Source organism: Megalops cyprinoides, chromosome 12, assembly GCF_013368585.1.
Source record: "Megalops cyprinoides isolate fMegCyp1 chromosome 12, fMegCyp1.pri, whole genome shotgun sequence".
NCBI lineage: Eukaryota > Metazoa > Chordata > Actinopteri > Elopiformes > Megalopidae > Megalops > Megalops cyprinoides.
In genome coordinates, this window is record NC_050594.1 from 15,258,734 (window position 1) to 15,274,954 (window position 16,221).

General features: G+C 42.7%; 1 protein-coding gene across 2 annotated transcripts in view; it reads right to left on the reverse strand.

The window, feature by feature from the left end:
• fndc5a (fibronectin type III domain containing 5a) overlaps positions 1–15,917 on the reverse strand; it is a 35,936-nt gene extending 20,019 nt beyond the window's left edge. For both annotated transcript variants that reach the window (XM_036542536.1, XM_036542537.1), the window contains exon 1: positions 15,786–15,917. In XM_036542536.1, the coding sequence (XP_036398429.1) occupies positions 15,786–15,858 (73 nt within the window). In that variant the 5' untranslated portion in view covers positions 15,859–15,917. The remainder of the gene's footprint in view (positions 1–15,785) is intronic.
• Positions 15,918–16,221: the final 304 nt, after the last annotated feature.

Below are 16,221 nucleotides of genomic sequence, written 5' to 3' on the forward strand. Positions count from 1 at the left end.
TCCAGCAGGAGCCTCTTAAAATAGTTGAAATGGGAGTTCTTTCTTCATCCTATTTTGGTCCAAGAATAATTATGAAAGCACTAAAGCACCTTCTGTAATTCTTTTTTTCCTGATCACCATAGCAACTGCACACACGTTGGACAGAATGCTGACCACTTGTTCCTGTCGCTGTGGGTTTCACTGATACGCGGGCAGACTCCCTCTGTACCTTCGCATCTATCTGACACACCAGCATGTGTTTTGCCTTCACCTTATCGCTTAGAAAACGCCCAGGAACATTACAGTTGAGTACTTGTCCCAGGCAGCCGGGTTGAGCTGGTCTTTGAAATTCAGCGCCAGTGTCCAAAGCTCCCCCTTGAATTCTCCAGTTACCCACCCGCTTCCTGAGGCAGCCTGAGCCGAAGTTCCAGTCCCACGAACATGAAAATATCAGGAGATTTGATCAGAAATGCCAGGCTTTGTGGAAGCCTCTTCTCTGATGTTACACTTGATGTTATCCTCTTGCACCAGATGCTGCATTGTACACACACACACACACACACACACACACGCATACCCATACACCCACACACACACATTCACACACATGCTCAGTTCTCTCAACTATTAAGCAACACACAGAGCTTGCCCCAACTCCCACTGTGTTTGATCAATAACTTCCCGTCACTGTTTAATGACCAGCCCTCCTGGCCTGGGGCACAAGCTCTTGTGTCTTCAGTACTAGCACCTCTGCACACGCCTTCATGCACTCCCATCATCAAGTGCGTGCTCCCAGCCCACCCAGGGGACGGATATGATGTGAAATGATTGACCCCTTCCTGACCTATGTGCTGTGCAGGATGGGGGGAGTGGGGGGGGGGGGGGGGGGGGTGTCTTCACTATTCCTTAGGTCACTGACCATTTTTCCCTTTCCCGTGCAGCCTCTTATTCTGCTGAAACGACATGCCACAGCATGTAGAGTCGATTAGCAGAGAGCCGACTTTGTTCTCTGCTAATCGCATTGTTCCAGGATTCCCTGTGAAATGGCGACCAGCATGTGGGCACCGCTTTGATTCTCGCTCTTCCCGCCCAGACAGACGGGCATTGACTGCCGAGGCTGATTTCCACGAGGCTCTCGGCTGGAGATGAGGCACTCTGCTTTCCCCTCCGGTCTTTACACTTCCTTTTCTTCACCCCAGCGCCGCATGCTAACCCACTGAATAGACTGATTGAAGGACTCCATCTCCTCAAATGAATGCGGATCAGATCTGAAACACGCGCATGTTGCTTTGGTGCCTTATGATTAATTTATAGGTTAAAATGGGTGATGTATGTTTCATATTAGGCTGGAATGGTGATTCTTTTCTTTTTTTTTTGAACGATGTGACATTTCCCCCAATGTGGACATTCTTTGAATATCTCTTCTGAGAATAGTCAGGACAGTGCTTCAAATGTGAATTAAAATTTATCTCTGATTATTGAATTCTTTACTGGGTGTAAGATTAATTCCTTTTTTGGCAAAAATTTATTCCGAGGCACCATATTAACAGGAGAAAGTGAAAAAAAGGAAGACTACAGCAGCCACACATTTTCTGCCACACAGTAAACATTGATTCACTGGAGTAAAAAAGGAAACAGAAAAGCAATCATACCTTTTTTGGTATTAGATCATTTGAATCACACTTTACAGTGCTGTGGCGTCAAAGAGGAGACAACATCACAGCAGTAAAAATCTCCAGAAATCATCAAAGGCAGAAAGCAAGGGAACATAAAACCAGCGAGCTGTTTCAGACCCAGGTTCATCTTTTTAAAAGAAGTTATAAAAGAAGCTTTGGAAAACCCCTTTGCTCACACTGTGCATAAACATGGCGTATTACTTCAAGCATAGCAGCTGTAAAAAACATCATACCTTTGTGACAGAGTTCAGTATGTTATTAGTCCACTGTGGACAGTAACTCTACCTGGGCCTTTTGCACTGCAGAGTTAATCCTGTTTTCCTGGAACTGGGTCATGTGGTTGGGAATTGCAGATTGCTCCCACCCCCCTTTGGAGAACCTTTGTGAAGATTTGTGTCTGCTGTCTCTGGAATCCCCCCCCCTCCAATATCCCTCCATCTACCTCCAGCTCTCAATATCCCCCCATCTCCCAACACCAATGTCTAACCTCTGAACTATCCTGTCTTCAAATGTCCCTGAAGGAGGACAGCTGAGGTAAATAGCTCAGTCTCAAAGCCAAAGACACCTGTTTCCAAGCCACGCTTCCCAGCCTTTGACCTTTGCTGTGTTTACTGAGTATGGCTGTGCTTTGATAGCTTTACCTTCCTCAAAGTGGAGGTCAGCTGAAGTCCCCAAAGATAAAATAAATAATATAAAATAATATAGTGTTTCTTTATGTTTTGCTTGTGTTCAGAGCTTCTGGCTGTAACCTTTAGTGTTGGATGGAGACTGCAGAGACCGATGAGTCACTGGAGTTCAGATGGAGAATAGGCATGTGAGAGAAGCATGAAGAATGAAAAGGCGAACAAAATGAACTTCTCGCTGCCTCAGCTGAGTCCGGGCCCCCCTGAGGTAAAATGGCTAATTAATTAGCACATGTTCATTAACACATCTTCATCTGGCACTAATGAGAAGGAAACATTTATCGCTTTAGCGTGACTCGTTAAACCATGACATTGAGACTGCGGCGACGCGCCATGGAGGGAGGATCTCTGCGATACGGCGAGTCCCCCAAGGTCACTCTGCTCGTTTGTCCTCCTCTGATAATAACGGAGAAGAAGGATTAAAGGCTCATGAAGTCTCATCCCAGGCATCTCTTTCCAAGTTCAGCCACATAGCACAAAGCTGTAATGATTTTTGGGTTCACCACATTCCATGCACTTGTTTTCCTCTGTATTGGGTAAGATGAAGTGGGTTCTGTGCGTACCCACAACCAATACAAGCGAACAAACGAACTGTCCCAAAATGGCCCCCGAAAAACATTTTCATTCATTTCAGAATGAGAACATATGGGATTTACATTTAGATCTTAGTTCCCATGTCTCTCACTTCCTAACAGAGTTTATTCTTCACAGCAAGAACAAATATCTTCATTAAAACGTCTTGCTTTTGAGAAAAAACGGGAACTACATTTTTATCATGAGGACATTCTTCAAAAACAGATGTTATAGATTTGTTTTTTTTTTTAAGATGAGTAATCTTGCATTGAGAGATATTTTCTAATGAGAAATGCATCTCTCTGCAGTGAATCTCTCCCTACTGTACCCTCCCCTTTGGACGAATCAGCAAAAGGCCCCATCTTTATCGCTTCGGAGCAGCGCACAAGGGCATGACACCCAGCATTCTGCAGTGTCGAGGGACAGTGCCCAGCGCCCAGAGGAGAGATTTAACATTACGCTTTTTAATGGGTGTAATTTGGAAGCAAAGGGACAAGTGAATGCCAAGATTCGATGTGTGCAGGGGAACTGGACAGCGCACTACTCAATGTCCTGTTCAGTCACATATGCAGCATTTTCTGTGATTGGTTTCAGCAAACAAAAGTTCATTTTTAATGGCAGGGAAATTTGTACAACAGTGAGGCTCTCTCTTAGTCACAGAGATCTACAGGTCAAAATGTTTTTAACTCGATTCAAGTCCGTATCAATAAATACCTCCAGTTAAGTAATTAAGACCTGGAATAGAATGAAGACCATCAACCTGTGGATCTGTTACAATTGCTGCACAGTGTATTCACCAGCATAGTATTGGGTCTTAGACCCCTGTTAGCTACCCCACATCAACTTGGAATGATTGACTTATAGACTCTGACACGTAGAACATGCTGCTAGAGTTGACCAGGAAAATTCTACAAGACCCCCTGTTTGTCTATCCAGCACTTCAAAACTCGATGTAATCACCACACACCTAGATAAGAAACAAGTTCTAATCCTGTATGCTGGTTATTGCTACAATGTGCCTCCTGGCAGCTGAACATTATGGGTTCAGTACTCAGTGCAGTACCTCTAGTTGCTGTCTGCCGCCTGTGTATTTGGGTTTTACCCCCATGATGTTCTGCTGTCCCACCTTGGGGCGTACTTGCTTGTAAAGTTGCCTGATTTGACAGCCATGACCTGATGCAATGACCTCTGACACTGTAGATGTGCTCTGAACAGACCTGCTTGAAACAAGGGCCTTACGAAAGCATCAATCATTTTAAAAGTTTAGGAAAACAAAGCCAGTGATATAGTTTATGCCCTGTACATATTTCCCCTGTAGATCTCAGATTTTCTTTTCTCCTTGTGATTGGGCGATGGCCATTTTGGTGTTCCCTCAGAGAGGGTGTCACGGTCTTGCCTTCACACTCTGAGGATTTAAGATGAGGAGCGGCTGACAGTTAAATATGAGGTGTGAGACGAAACTTGTCGGCGTGAAAGGCATCGGGCTTACCTGCCTGTCAATTCCTCTCCTCCATCTGCCTTGATCTGTGGACATTGCAGTTCATTATCTGAGCTCTTAGCAGGTATCCTTACTGGGCTCAGCTGAAAAAAGGCATTCTGTAGCTGCTTTATGCAGCATGAGAGCCACTGGTGCAAGAAAGTCAAAGTACTTTGCTCAAGGTTACACTGGGCCATGCCACACCTGGGATGCAATCCCATGATGCTCGGAGGCAGAATCCTATGCAATAACCACTATTCCACACCACTGCCTATGGCCCAAGGCTTGCAACGCTCCATTTCTCTGCTCGCTGCCTAAAACTACATCTTGTGGCCTTTCCAGCTCTGGAGCAGGTCCTGCAAACACAACACAATATATATAACTCCGGGGCTCTCACATTTTGCGGTGGAATAAGTTATTTACTCGCTGAAATTAATTCCCCCCACCGATGGTGCTGAAAGCAACAAACGGGTCTGGCAGATCTGGGTCTCTCCCTCTCTCTCTCTCTTTCTCTCTAATTAAATGTCAGAAGGCGGAATATGAAAATCAATACTGCATTACAGCAACCGTGTGTTTGAGGAGGCGGAAACATGCTCGGTCATGCGCCGCCAAGCCGGGCACCCTTCGACGCAATGCCGGCGGATTGTTTCTACGATGAGCCGATTGGGGAATCGCTCACTTGACCAACTTCCCTCACTCCCCGCTACCCCTCTTTGCCAACTAAACCCTCCACTCGGATGGCCTGCCTTCAAATTCGGAAGATAGAAGCGGCTGACGTGACACTGAGTGACTCATGGGTGTGGGCACTAATTCATGAGAATGAGATGGCGGGTGTCTGACGTAGGGATGTAGAGTTTCTGTGCCATGATGGGGCTCTGTCAGCGCTGATTGCGTTACTTTCTGATATTTACACTGGGCCCTTCTCGCAACCCAGCTACACTCGGTCATTGCTTTCTGGCTGATGAAAGCTGCTGGCACAATCATTTATTGGGCACATTTTAATAGCCCGAGAGAAAGGCTTAGCATTTGTGAACCATGCTTTACCTTTCCCCCTTCATCCTGAGATGCTGTTTTAGGTGATCTATTCAAAACACTCCTTTGATTTTTACTGCCAAGAAGCCTTTGGAGGGCCCTGTAGGGCAAGCACAGCCTTGGCTTACTTTGTTTGGCTACTCATATCTTTCTCATGAAATTCAGCGGAATAAATATTCCCTGGATTTGGGTAGGAAAAAGTGCATCTCTGTTTCCACCTCACCAGCCTTTCCTTCTTTGGCAGACATTTCTTTAAATATCAGCTGTCGCTTCTTCTACCTGCTAGTTCCAGTCTAATCAATACCACCTGCAATCTTGTACAAAAACGATTTGTTCCAACATCACTAATTTCATTTCAGTGTAGTAATGCAATTCCAGTTGATAGAATTTTGTAATTTTTTGTAATTTTGTTGGTAATATTGCACCAGACAGAATATTTTGTGAAGGCAATATACACTTTTGTTAAAGAACATACTAGCAAATAGAGGCTTTTGTTTTGTATATTTTTTTTAATGTGGTGTAACACTTTATTTGAATGATGTGTCATAAAGTATATATAATGTTGTAATAAGCATGCCACCATTCAAAACAGCTTATGACACATACAACATGCCATGCTAAGTATGCTGTAAGTGACAAACAAGCTTTACATCATCTGTCTTGACAAAATTATGCTAGTGAAACCCAAGATAAGCTGTTAGGACACATGTATCATACAAATAACTTGAAATAATATAGTTGCCATGACACATGTTACATGAGAGCATATTGGGCAGAAAACTACTGTGACTCAATCCTGGCCTCCAAAATGTTTACCAAAAAAAAAAACGTTCTTTCAGAACAGTGTGGTGCTATGACATTTGTGTCATAAGCAGTTTATCATGGTTGGCGAAATAAGGTTTTTTCAGTTCAGTTCATTTTTGTAATGACAGATGACTTAAGGCTTTTTGTCACTTGTAACATTTTAGTTCGGTTTGGATTTGACCCCCTGGTGGACCCACAGACTGCGGTGACAGCAGGTTTAACTACCTTTTTAACAAAGAACTGGGGCAGCTCAGAATTCGGGAACATTGTTTTCAAAAGTGTCACTTCTGTCCAAACAGAAAGGTTGTCAAATTCTTCCTGCTTCTGCTTTCAATGATTCAGCCCTGACAGCACCTGTCTTTTACTGTGTTGTGCAGTGGTGTAATGCAGTGGTGCTCCAGTCTGATGCCCTACCGTGAATGGCTTTGTGAATAAGTTAGAAAACACTGAAGGCAGGTATTAGAGTGAATCAAAGCTGGAGAAAAACAATACCCTGGAGGATGCGTGCTCTGCTTGGACAGGCTCAAACCCAGGACCATTCAACCAAATGAACCAGGTTCAATCATGTTTAATTTATGCTTCAGATGTAAAAATCAACAGACCCTGGATTGAATGGACATCATTCTTTATCTTTGACTCACAATCAAATGAAAATGTTGCAACTTTAGTCTTCACAAACAGTTCAGCAGTCACTAGAGTTAATGAATAATGTTGTTTTTGTATTGAAAAGTGATGACAATTAATTTGTAGGTCAACGTTAATTATAAAAGTTGATTGAATTCAAGGGATGATGTATACAGAATGTAACAATAAAACAGATGCAGAAAAAATAGAATCTCTGAATAATAAGGCAAGAACATACTGAGTTGCTGAACCACAATATTTATCCATATGCAGTACTAATGAATCAAAATTACATTTTTTAAAAATTCTATTTTATCACAGTTTCTTTTCAAGTGTACTATATTAATGAAGCTGATTCCTCATTTGTTTATTGTTACATCCATTGCATGTCACATTTATATAAATTATTGATATGATTTATACTACTTATGAATATATGTATATTAATATTAATATTGATACTGAGAGAGAAACAGAGGGAAGGAGAATGAAATTGTGTTCGTATGAGTGTGTGCGTCTGTATGTGTGCGTGTGTGTTGAGTTTATTTACTGTATGTGTGCTACAAATAGATCTTTCTCTCCTCTTCCAGCATCATTTTCTGCCATTGTTATGACCCATAGTCCAGCTGTAATAGGATTGCAAGCGTAACTGTGCATTGCTGCATCGGTCAATACCATTTAAATCCATCTTATTGCATAGCCAATCCTCAGCTCTGGCCTGACTGAATTATTCCCAGTTTCCTGGACTGCTTGCAGTACAAAGCACCCAGAGGCCGAGTCAGGCAGCTTCCAACCCCTGTCATTTTCAGTTGTTTGTTCACACCTTCCTGTACACTGATACCCCTTTCAGTGCAGGGAAGAAAAAACCAAGAACCAAGAAAATGGCAACCAGGTCAAACAGCTCGTAAAAGCTTTCCTTCCCTTCACTTCTCCCTTTTCTCTTTTATCCCCCTCCTACATCTCTCTCTTTCTCTTTGCCAGTGCAACCCTTCAAAGCCATCTGGTTCAGTAATGCTTTGCCGCTTTGCTGCTTTTTCTGGGGGAAAAAAATGACACCATTGCTGTCTCTTCCTGGCAGCCTTGCTGCAGAAATGACCCACATCGCCCTGGGGTCCAGCTCTACTTCTCTGCACAGTGTCTCCTTCTCATGGTACTGTAGCTAGCAGGACCATTAATGAAAAATGGCCAAGCGAGGGGCTGGGCGACACATGGCTGTGTAGGATGAAAATGGGAAAAACGTGGCAGGGAGAAAGCAGCTGGGAGGGCACTGCTGATGAGGTATTGGACTTCAGGAGGAGAAACCCGTGTGGGAGCTGGGATGAGGTTAACCCTGGAAGATGCACCTGGCCCTCATTGACCTCCACCTGTTAGAACTGAACCAAGAGCATCTGGTTTTTCCCAAGGCCTGAATAAAGTGATGCCTTACTTAGTGGCTGTTCATAATGCGAAGACTCTGGTGCGGTGATGCAGAGAATGAGAAAGAGTGTGAGAAAACGGCCTGGGAACACCTCTCTGGCCGTTGTGTGCAGCACACCACACTGATTTCTCCCTGCTTAAGATTTAAGCTCAGTGCTCATAGAAAATTTGTTTTCTGACGGGGTGATGTGCCTGGGAGCTGATGCGCCTGGAGCCCCCGTAACCTTACGCTTGGGGCCTTATCTGCCAGGCTCCTGCACGCAGCTGCCATCACCACGGCGACTCGACTGATTGCCGCCCGCTCTCCTCTGATTGATCCTGCCCCCAGCCCCAGTCCTACGTGCGCTGCCGCCACCGCCTCCTCCCACGCACGCCAGAGAGCTCCAGTGACAGAGCCAGCGCCACAACGCACCCTTTGAAATCCGCTCTCAGATTACTGTACGTCTTCTGTGAAAAATCAGAGAGAGAGAGAGAGCACCGCTCTCCCCACACTGGCACTCTCAGGACTGCACATTACTTCACAGCAAGAAGATCTCTCACGCACGCACTCATATTAATGACACAGCAACCCCCCCCCCAACACCTCTCCACATCCCACAGCTCCTAAAACAAATGTGAGAGTCCCGACTGCATGCACTCTTAAAGCTTTTATTGTTTTGTATTCCGCCTCCTCTGTAGTTTGTAAGGGGACCACCTCTCCCTGTCAGCACTGTGCATCGTACGGCACGATGGCATCTCTCTTCCCTTCATCACAGCATCGTTCAAACCTTTTTACATGACTGCAGGCGCAACAAGAGAGGGCTCTTTGATTGGATTATGGGAAAATAACAGTTTGTTCCAGAGCTACAGCACCAGCTGACACTGGCCTCACTCAATGTGGTGTGTGCGTGTTTGTTCAGCTTGTGAACAGTTTTTGCTTTAATTACGAGGAAATGAAAAAATATGCTTATTTCTTTCCACGCTTTGGCGACGCTCTCTCTGTAGGTTTTTTTTTTGTCTCAGGAGTGCCAGAGCAGATCAGATCGAGGAAAAGGATTGTCGTGCTGGGGGCCTTAGAATCTGTGGGTTTTGAATTTGCTGGTTATGTTGATATGTGGGCACATATTTCTGTGAAACATGAAAGATTATGGGAGTGGTGCAACTGCAAGGCTGCCCAGAGCATGTCCACAGCGGCTGACCTGAGTTGTATTCATTTCCTTTATGAGGTCAGCTTGTTTGATATGTGGTCAGAAGAAGCAAATGTGGTTTCCAGCACACAACAGAGTCTTCCTCAGGGAAAAGGAGTCCATGTGAAGGTGAACCCTGCTTGAATGCTGCCAAAAATGTTGAGGTCATAGAATATTTCCCTCTCATGACATAAGCATAACCTTGTATGTCATTATGAATGCCAAAGGAGTAATTTACAATCCACTCCTATTTACTACTATTATGTTCATTTAGCAGGTACCCTTAACCAGGAATGGTTTACAGCACAATGTTAATGTACTGGTGAATCCAAAATATTATTATCTATTTAACGCTAAAATATTATTTTGCATTTGTTAAACACATTCATTCATTTATCTCTCTCTCTCTCTCTCTCTCTCTCTCTCTCTCATATATATTTACATTACTTTCCTCATCATCAGATATAAAACATACTGCAAAATGATGAGGGAGATGAGGGTTATGGTGCATGACTGTCTTGACATACTTAACCAAGAGTCAGGCTAAACAAGGTTGACAGAAGGGTGTGGGTCATAGATTCTCTCTGCACTGCACTGTTGCTGGGTGCCATTGTTTGCTTAATGAGATTCCTGCATACATTTCAACACACTGGCAGTGCATTTATGCAAATCGGTGTTGCTGCAGTTCTGTGTGCATGCATGTTTAATGCACACACATATACACAGATGCACGCACATGCTCGCAAGCATGAGCCCGCGCACACACACGCACACTCTTGATGTTCACTCTAGTGTAAGTAACTCCCCTACTACCCCACAGGGCTGAATAAATAGTAGGATTTTTTCCGTCTCTTTCGGAGAGCACCATCATTCACATACGATGTGCTGGGATCTCTGCTTTCTTTGTGGCTGTTTTTTGTGTTGTTGCTTTGGAGATATTCTGGTTCTGAGAATAAACACTGGAGCATCATATCTGAATTTTGATTACTCAGAATTTCTCTGATCAAGGCAGCCATCCTAGATAACAGCCTCGGCTAAAAACGAGAGAAGAGAAGCCAGAGGGTAATGCCTGTATTGCAAAGATGAAATACGTTCACAAATGAATTAAAGCAACACCATCAGACCCCATCCAAACCAAATTATGTTTTTGCACATAATGTGCTGTCCTTCACAGCTAATGTGCAATATGTTGTAAGGGAATGTACAGTTTGCTGTCAGTGAGATCAAAAGACTTTATTGTGTTTTTTGAGAGGGACCAATTGTAACAAAGAAGGTAGCTGGCACCACAATGCTAGGAAGTGGGACCCTACTTGATGCCCTTTGGCTAGTTGAACTGTATGCTGCGAATGTGATGATGCTTTGACAGGCTATATGGCTTCTGAGAATTTGTAGCACAGGGCAGCAATGCCAAGGTCTTTCTGTTGAGAGCTTTAATGCAGTGGTCTCCCATGAGGAAGAGGGTAATTGTACTATGATACAGTAAGACCCAAGCAACCGGGAAGCAGAAAAAAATGCTCTGTAAAATTCAAATGTCTCCACGTTATCACACGAACGGCTAGCTTGTGTGTTGTGTGTTCGCTGACATTGGGTATTTTATAGTTGTTTAGAGGAAAATTTCAGTCCAGGATGAAAACAAATCTCAATGTACACTTCAAGGTTTAGATCCATGAAGGAACATTTGGTAAAATTTACTACATCTCTTTGAAATTTTAAACACCATCTGTTTTCCCCTCTGAAACTTTGGTGTTACTGGATTTTTAAGTTACCCAAAGGCAATTGACGCATTATAAATCACCATCTTTTGTACAAATCCAAGCATGTTGAAATGGGATAGCTGTGTCATGGATGATATAGAAAAGCTCTCATCGAGTATCTGATCACAGATCAACCAATTAATACCTTCCACTCATCTTTTTACTGTCCCTACAACTGTCATTTTATCTAGAGATTCACCTCTCTGTCAATCCAACCTGTCGTCCCTTCATCCATCCAGCCGACAGCACCCACTTAACTGATCTTCTAAGCATTGTTTCTAAGCATAATACAGGGTGCCTCATAGAGCGACAGAAAACAGCTGCAAAAACCTACTGCGCTCCATCTGCATCACACACACAAGAGGTCGAGTTTCATACTGTTGTATCGGCATGCGATGCCTATATGCAGATAAACGCAGATAGACAGATAGATATCTGTATCCATTGAAGGACCAGCATCCAATCACCAACAGCCCTGCCCACTAACCCTGGCTCCACACACACCTAGTCTCAAGACCAGTAAACCGAGCACTGCACTCTTGCCCATAACTGAGCTGCTTCCCAATCCAAGTGAAAAAATGAAGTGTAAGTGAATTCATACGTCAAGCAACATCATACAAACAAGTACATACTGAGGACGGAGCGGCAGGATGTTTTTTTGGGAGCGTATTTGAGACAGACTATTGTCATTCCAGCAATATGGCTTTGGACAGACCAAGAGCCACTTGGAAGAAGAAGAAAAAGCACAAAACCGTGGGAACAGCAGAAGCAGTGGCCTCTGGAAATCATGTCAGAATCATAATGCTAACAATTCTGATGTAGTGGGCTATCAAACCACCCATTTTTAAAAAGTTGTTCTCATCTTTCCCATTTTTGACAAGCATTCTTTGAAAATTGAGTGACTGCACAGATAAAATATCAATACTGCAGGAGGTAATGTTAGATGTGCAAAAAAGCAAAACATTACTTGAGCATGAGACTCACTGTCTCATTAATCTTTCAGTTTGAGCAATGTATCAATTTAAATTTTACACACTGTTTACCAAAGCATGGTTGCTTGTAAATCTGGCTTTATTGCAAAAAGACTAATGGTTGGTATAGCATAAAAGGTTGTCTCTTTTAACTCTTTACAAATTTTGCTTGTTACCAGATGAAAATCATGGCAATTCAGATTAGAGCTTTGTGATCCTGCAGTGACACAATTTCTATCCACTTCTAATTAAAATGCATGGGATTCACTCAGTCCAATGTAACCACTATTTCATGGTTGTGTGAGAAACGTAAATGCATACAATATAATTCACCACTGTCTGGGATAAATCTGATCAAAAATAGGGAGTTTTTTTGGTGCTGCTGTGGAACTCTTGTACTGGTTCCTAAAGAGAAAGTGTCATGCATGATATTTGGGACACAGACATTCCAAGCCCCTAACCTCACCCCCACACTGTTGCCATACCAAGTGTCTGTAATCCTCAGGGTTTTAGGACAGACACAGTTCCCTCAAAGACACAACACATCATACACATCCCAATCAGGAAACACTCTCATATTGCAGCCAGTGTCTTGGGATGTGGTGTTCTGGCAGCCATGTGTCAGGGATCAACTGTTGGGATTGACAGGAGAATGGCAGCTAACGGACTCAGAGTCAGGCCTGCTGCTCTCACTCCCAATGAGATGCAGCAAGTCTCTCCCAGCTGACTGTACCTTACATTTATGGCCACTCACCATATGTTTCAGGTCTTCACTACATCCCCGCAACAGTATACTCACACAAAACCACCTACAATGTACCTGGCAAAATATGGCAAAGATCTCCTTGGATCTTAGATCTCCATTTAGGATTTTTTCTGTCTGTTTTTACATTTGATAACTTAATGCTAAGCTTGTCAGTCCTTATTACAGGATGGTGAAAGAGCTTTGAACCCATTATTGCGAACCTGTGGTCCTCAAAGACCTGCTAGTGGCCATTTTCATGCCTTAGCGTCTATGAAGCTGATGTTCTAAAATAATCAACTATGCTTAAATTTGCAGTTACATTGAGATGTAACTGCAAACAAACATTTGTTTTACCTACATTACTACAATAGTCTTCAACATTTTGTGAATGAAATGGAAACACTTTTTACTGGCAACTCGTCTTATGAATAATTGTTTTCCATCCTTTATGCAATTTCATTATAAAACCTGCATTTGCCAAAGAGCTAGATCACTTGATCATTGGTAGCTCGTTGCCCGCTGTGCTCAGATGAGGTTGAATCTATACCCTTAGATAAATTACTGTATGTTCAGCACCACCACTATAAGCATTTGCCATAATTTGTAACTTGGTGTCTATTGCTTGTTTGGCTTCTCCACAGAGCTGCTGGAAAACCTTGCAAACCTCAGTGAAGTGTGTGGATCTTAATACACAATTTATAGTTCACATGGAATTCAAGATGAATGTATTTTATGGATAATGGGTAAGAAGGCAGGTTTTGCGAGACAATCCAGTTTGACCCTAAAAGGTCAGGGATGAACTAAGGCTGAAATAATGAGGGGATGTTTTGATCCTTGCAAGATAATTCAGGTACATCCTATAGGGCCAGAGTGTACATTGTAACAATGATGAAGATTAATGGAGACCAAGGATAGATTTATTTCCAACCCTTTTTATAGGCTCATGGGTAAGTACTTTTGACATTCATTATTTTTTATATTTGTATTTTACATTTACATTTAAATCTTGTCATTTAGCACATGCTCTTATCCAAAATGACTTACAAATTATATACAAAAGTGCATATAAAGTGCAAGGGACAAAAGTACATACAGAGCACAGACCACATCCAAACATGCCAATCCACCCCACAGTGCTGTGATCACTAGCGCTAAATACACAAATGCTACAAATTACCTATGTATTTATGCATTTGCATTAAGTGCTACAAATTACATTGCTTAAATGAATATTTATTACATACAATTATTTGGCTGCAGATTTTGTGTCAGCATCTACGAGACCACCCCTTCATATTGTGTATGTGTGTGCATTTTCGTTTGCCGGTGAGAGGAAACGGAGACAGAGAAAGAGTGACGCGGGAAATGACTATTTTTCACAATGATGATTTGGGAGGGGGGAGTCTTTACAATAGGGACATAAACCAAAGTGATTTAACACTTTTTGTCAATGCGAAATATATAATGAGTGAATAAGCACTGCAATTCCATGTACCTGCAGAGGATGAGCTCTTAATGTAATATGACTGAGGTGTTGAATGGAAACACATTATGTAGTGATATGCTGCACATTGCTTCCAACATGTCATTATGAAAATGTCTTTTAACATAATCTATGGTTTAATGCACCAAAATGAGATTTGGCCAGCCCCAAATACAAATATTTCTAAACTTGAGTGAGTAGCTGGAGCCAAAGCAGTCCACTGTCCTTTGGCTCCAGCTACTCACTACTCAGCTACTCCACACCTTTGTCTTATTGTTCACTACAGTACCAAGCACCACACTACATTTTGGAAACATGTTTTGCCTATAGTAATGTGAAGGTGAAGGTAGTGAAAGGGAAGGTTCTGCCTGGTAAACTTATTATCACAGCCATCTAGATATTTCTCTAAAAACATCTGGATACACATACGTAATTTCAAGAGAAGCTGGTTCCTTAGCAGCCACAAAGTGACAAAACACTGTCCCCCAGATAACGAAACATGTTTTGTTCTGAGGGAGACCGCATAACCAGTTTATTGTGCTGTAGTAAGCTTTACTATAGCGTGCGGTGACGTGCTTTCTTTCGCTATGTCTGTTATTTCCCACTAACATACGTTAAAAGTTTTCAACAAAAACGCGGCAAGTGCTCCTCGGGGTTCGGTGAACCGCCTGAAGGCAAAGCAGTAACCTGGTTTCTCACATCTATGCGTTTCTTTTTAAACCCGAAGGTCAGGTGCAGCTTGGAATTCAAAACACATACCTCTCGAGACAAAGCTTACTCCTATTTCCATGCAATGCACAGCGCGAGAGCAGAGCCATCAGTTATGACTGTTTGTTCATGAACTTGTGTTTAGGGTACTGTTGGTGTCACAGTTTTATATATAGTACAACATTACATAAACATGTTTTAGTTTTTTTTCTCTCCTCATAATATTGTATACAGGGAAGAATTCCGATGTATGCGTTGCAATAAGTCATTCAGTCATGTAAATGCATGCTTTAGAAATGATTTATGTTGTAAATTGCAAGTAAATAACAATACCAGCATGCACTACAGAATGTCAAACCATTCATAATTATAATGTGTAGTATCATTTAGACGAAATCTTGCCACGTCTATTATCTGTTGCACTGTTTATGTTAGAGTTCGTTGGTCACGGATCACGCTATACTGAATATATAGACGACAAGCTTGAATCATAATAACAACAGCCATCACACCATGTACTTGAAATACACAAAATTAAGAAAAATGTTTATGAAATGTCCGTAGTTTTCCATGCTTGTGATCTTGATGATAGACGTATGTGTATTTTTTTAAATGAGGAAGAACCCTAGTGTAACTGTCATTATAAATCTTCATCATAACGCATGCATATGAACCAAAGCGAATCTAAACTTACCGGCTTCAACCCAAGAGACACCGAGACAGCTCAGAACCAGCAACAGCGCGGCAGACAGGGAAAATCTCTCCATCCTTCAAACAGTCGTAGGACGTGAAATCCCATTTACTTTGAGAGGGGAATATTAACCGGGACTTGTATGCGATTATTTAGCATTCACGTCAGCCCGCTTCTTGTCTCACCCGAAAACCCGATCAGTCACAGTTCGAAGCGCGTGCCGCAGACACACGACAGGAAGAGAATTCAGCACCTGGGACAGCGTATCCAGCCCCGCATTCAACAGCAAGCCAGAGGGGGGCCCGTGTGCTTTGCCGAAAACCAATCTCCCGGTCTTTTACATGCGGTTATCTTGGATTTCAGATCATCGCGTGTAAAATGAAATCCACGTTGTTGTTTTTGTCCGTTGCGGGGACACGAGCCTCAACCAAAGCTTGCT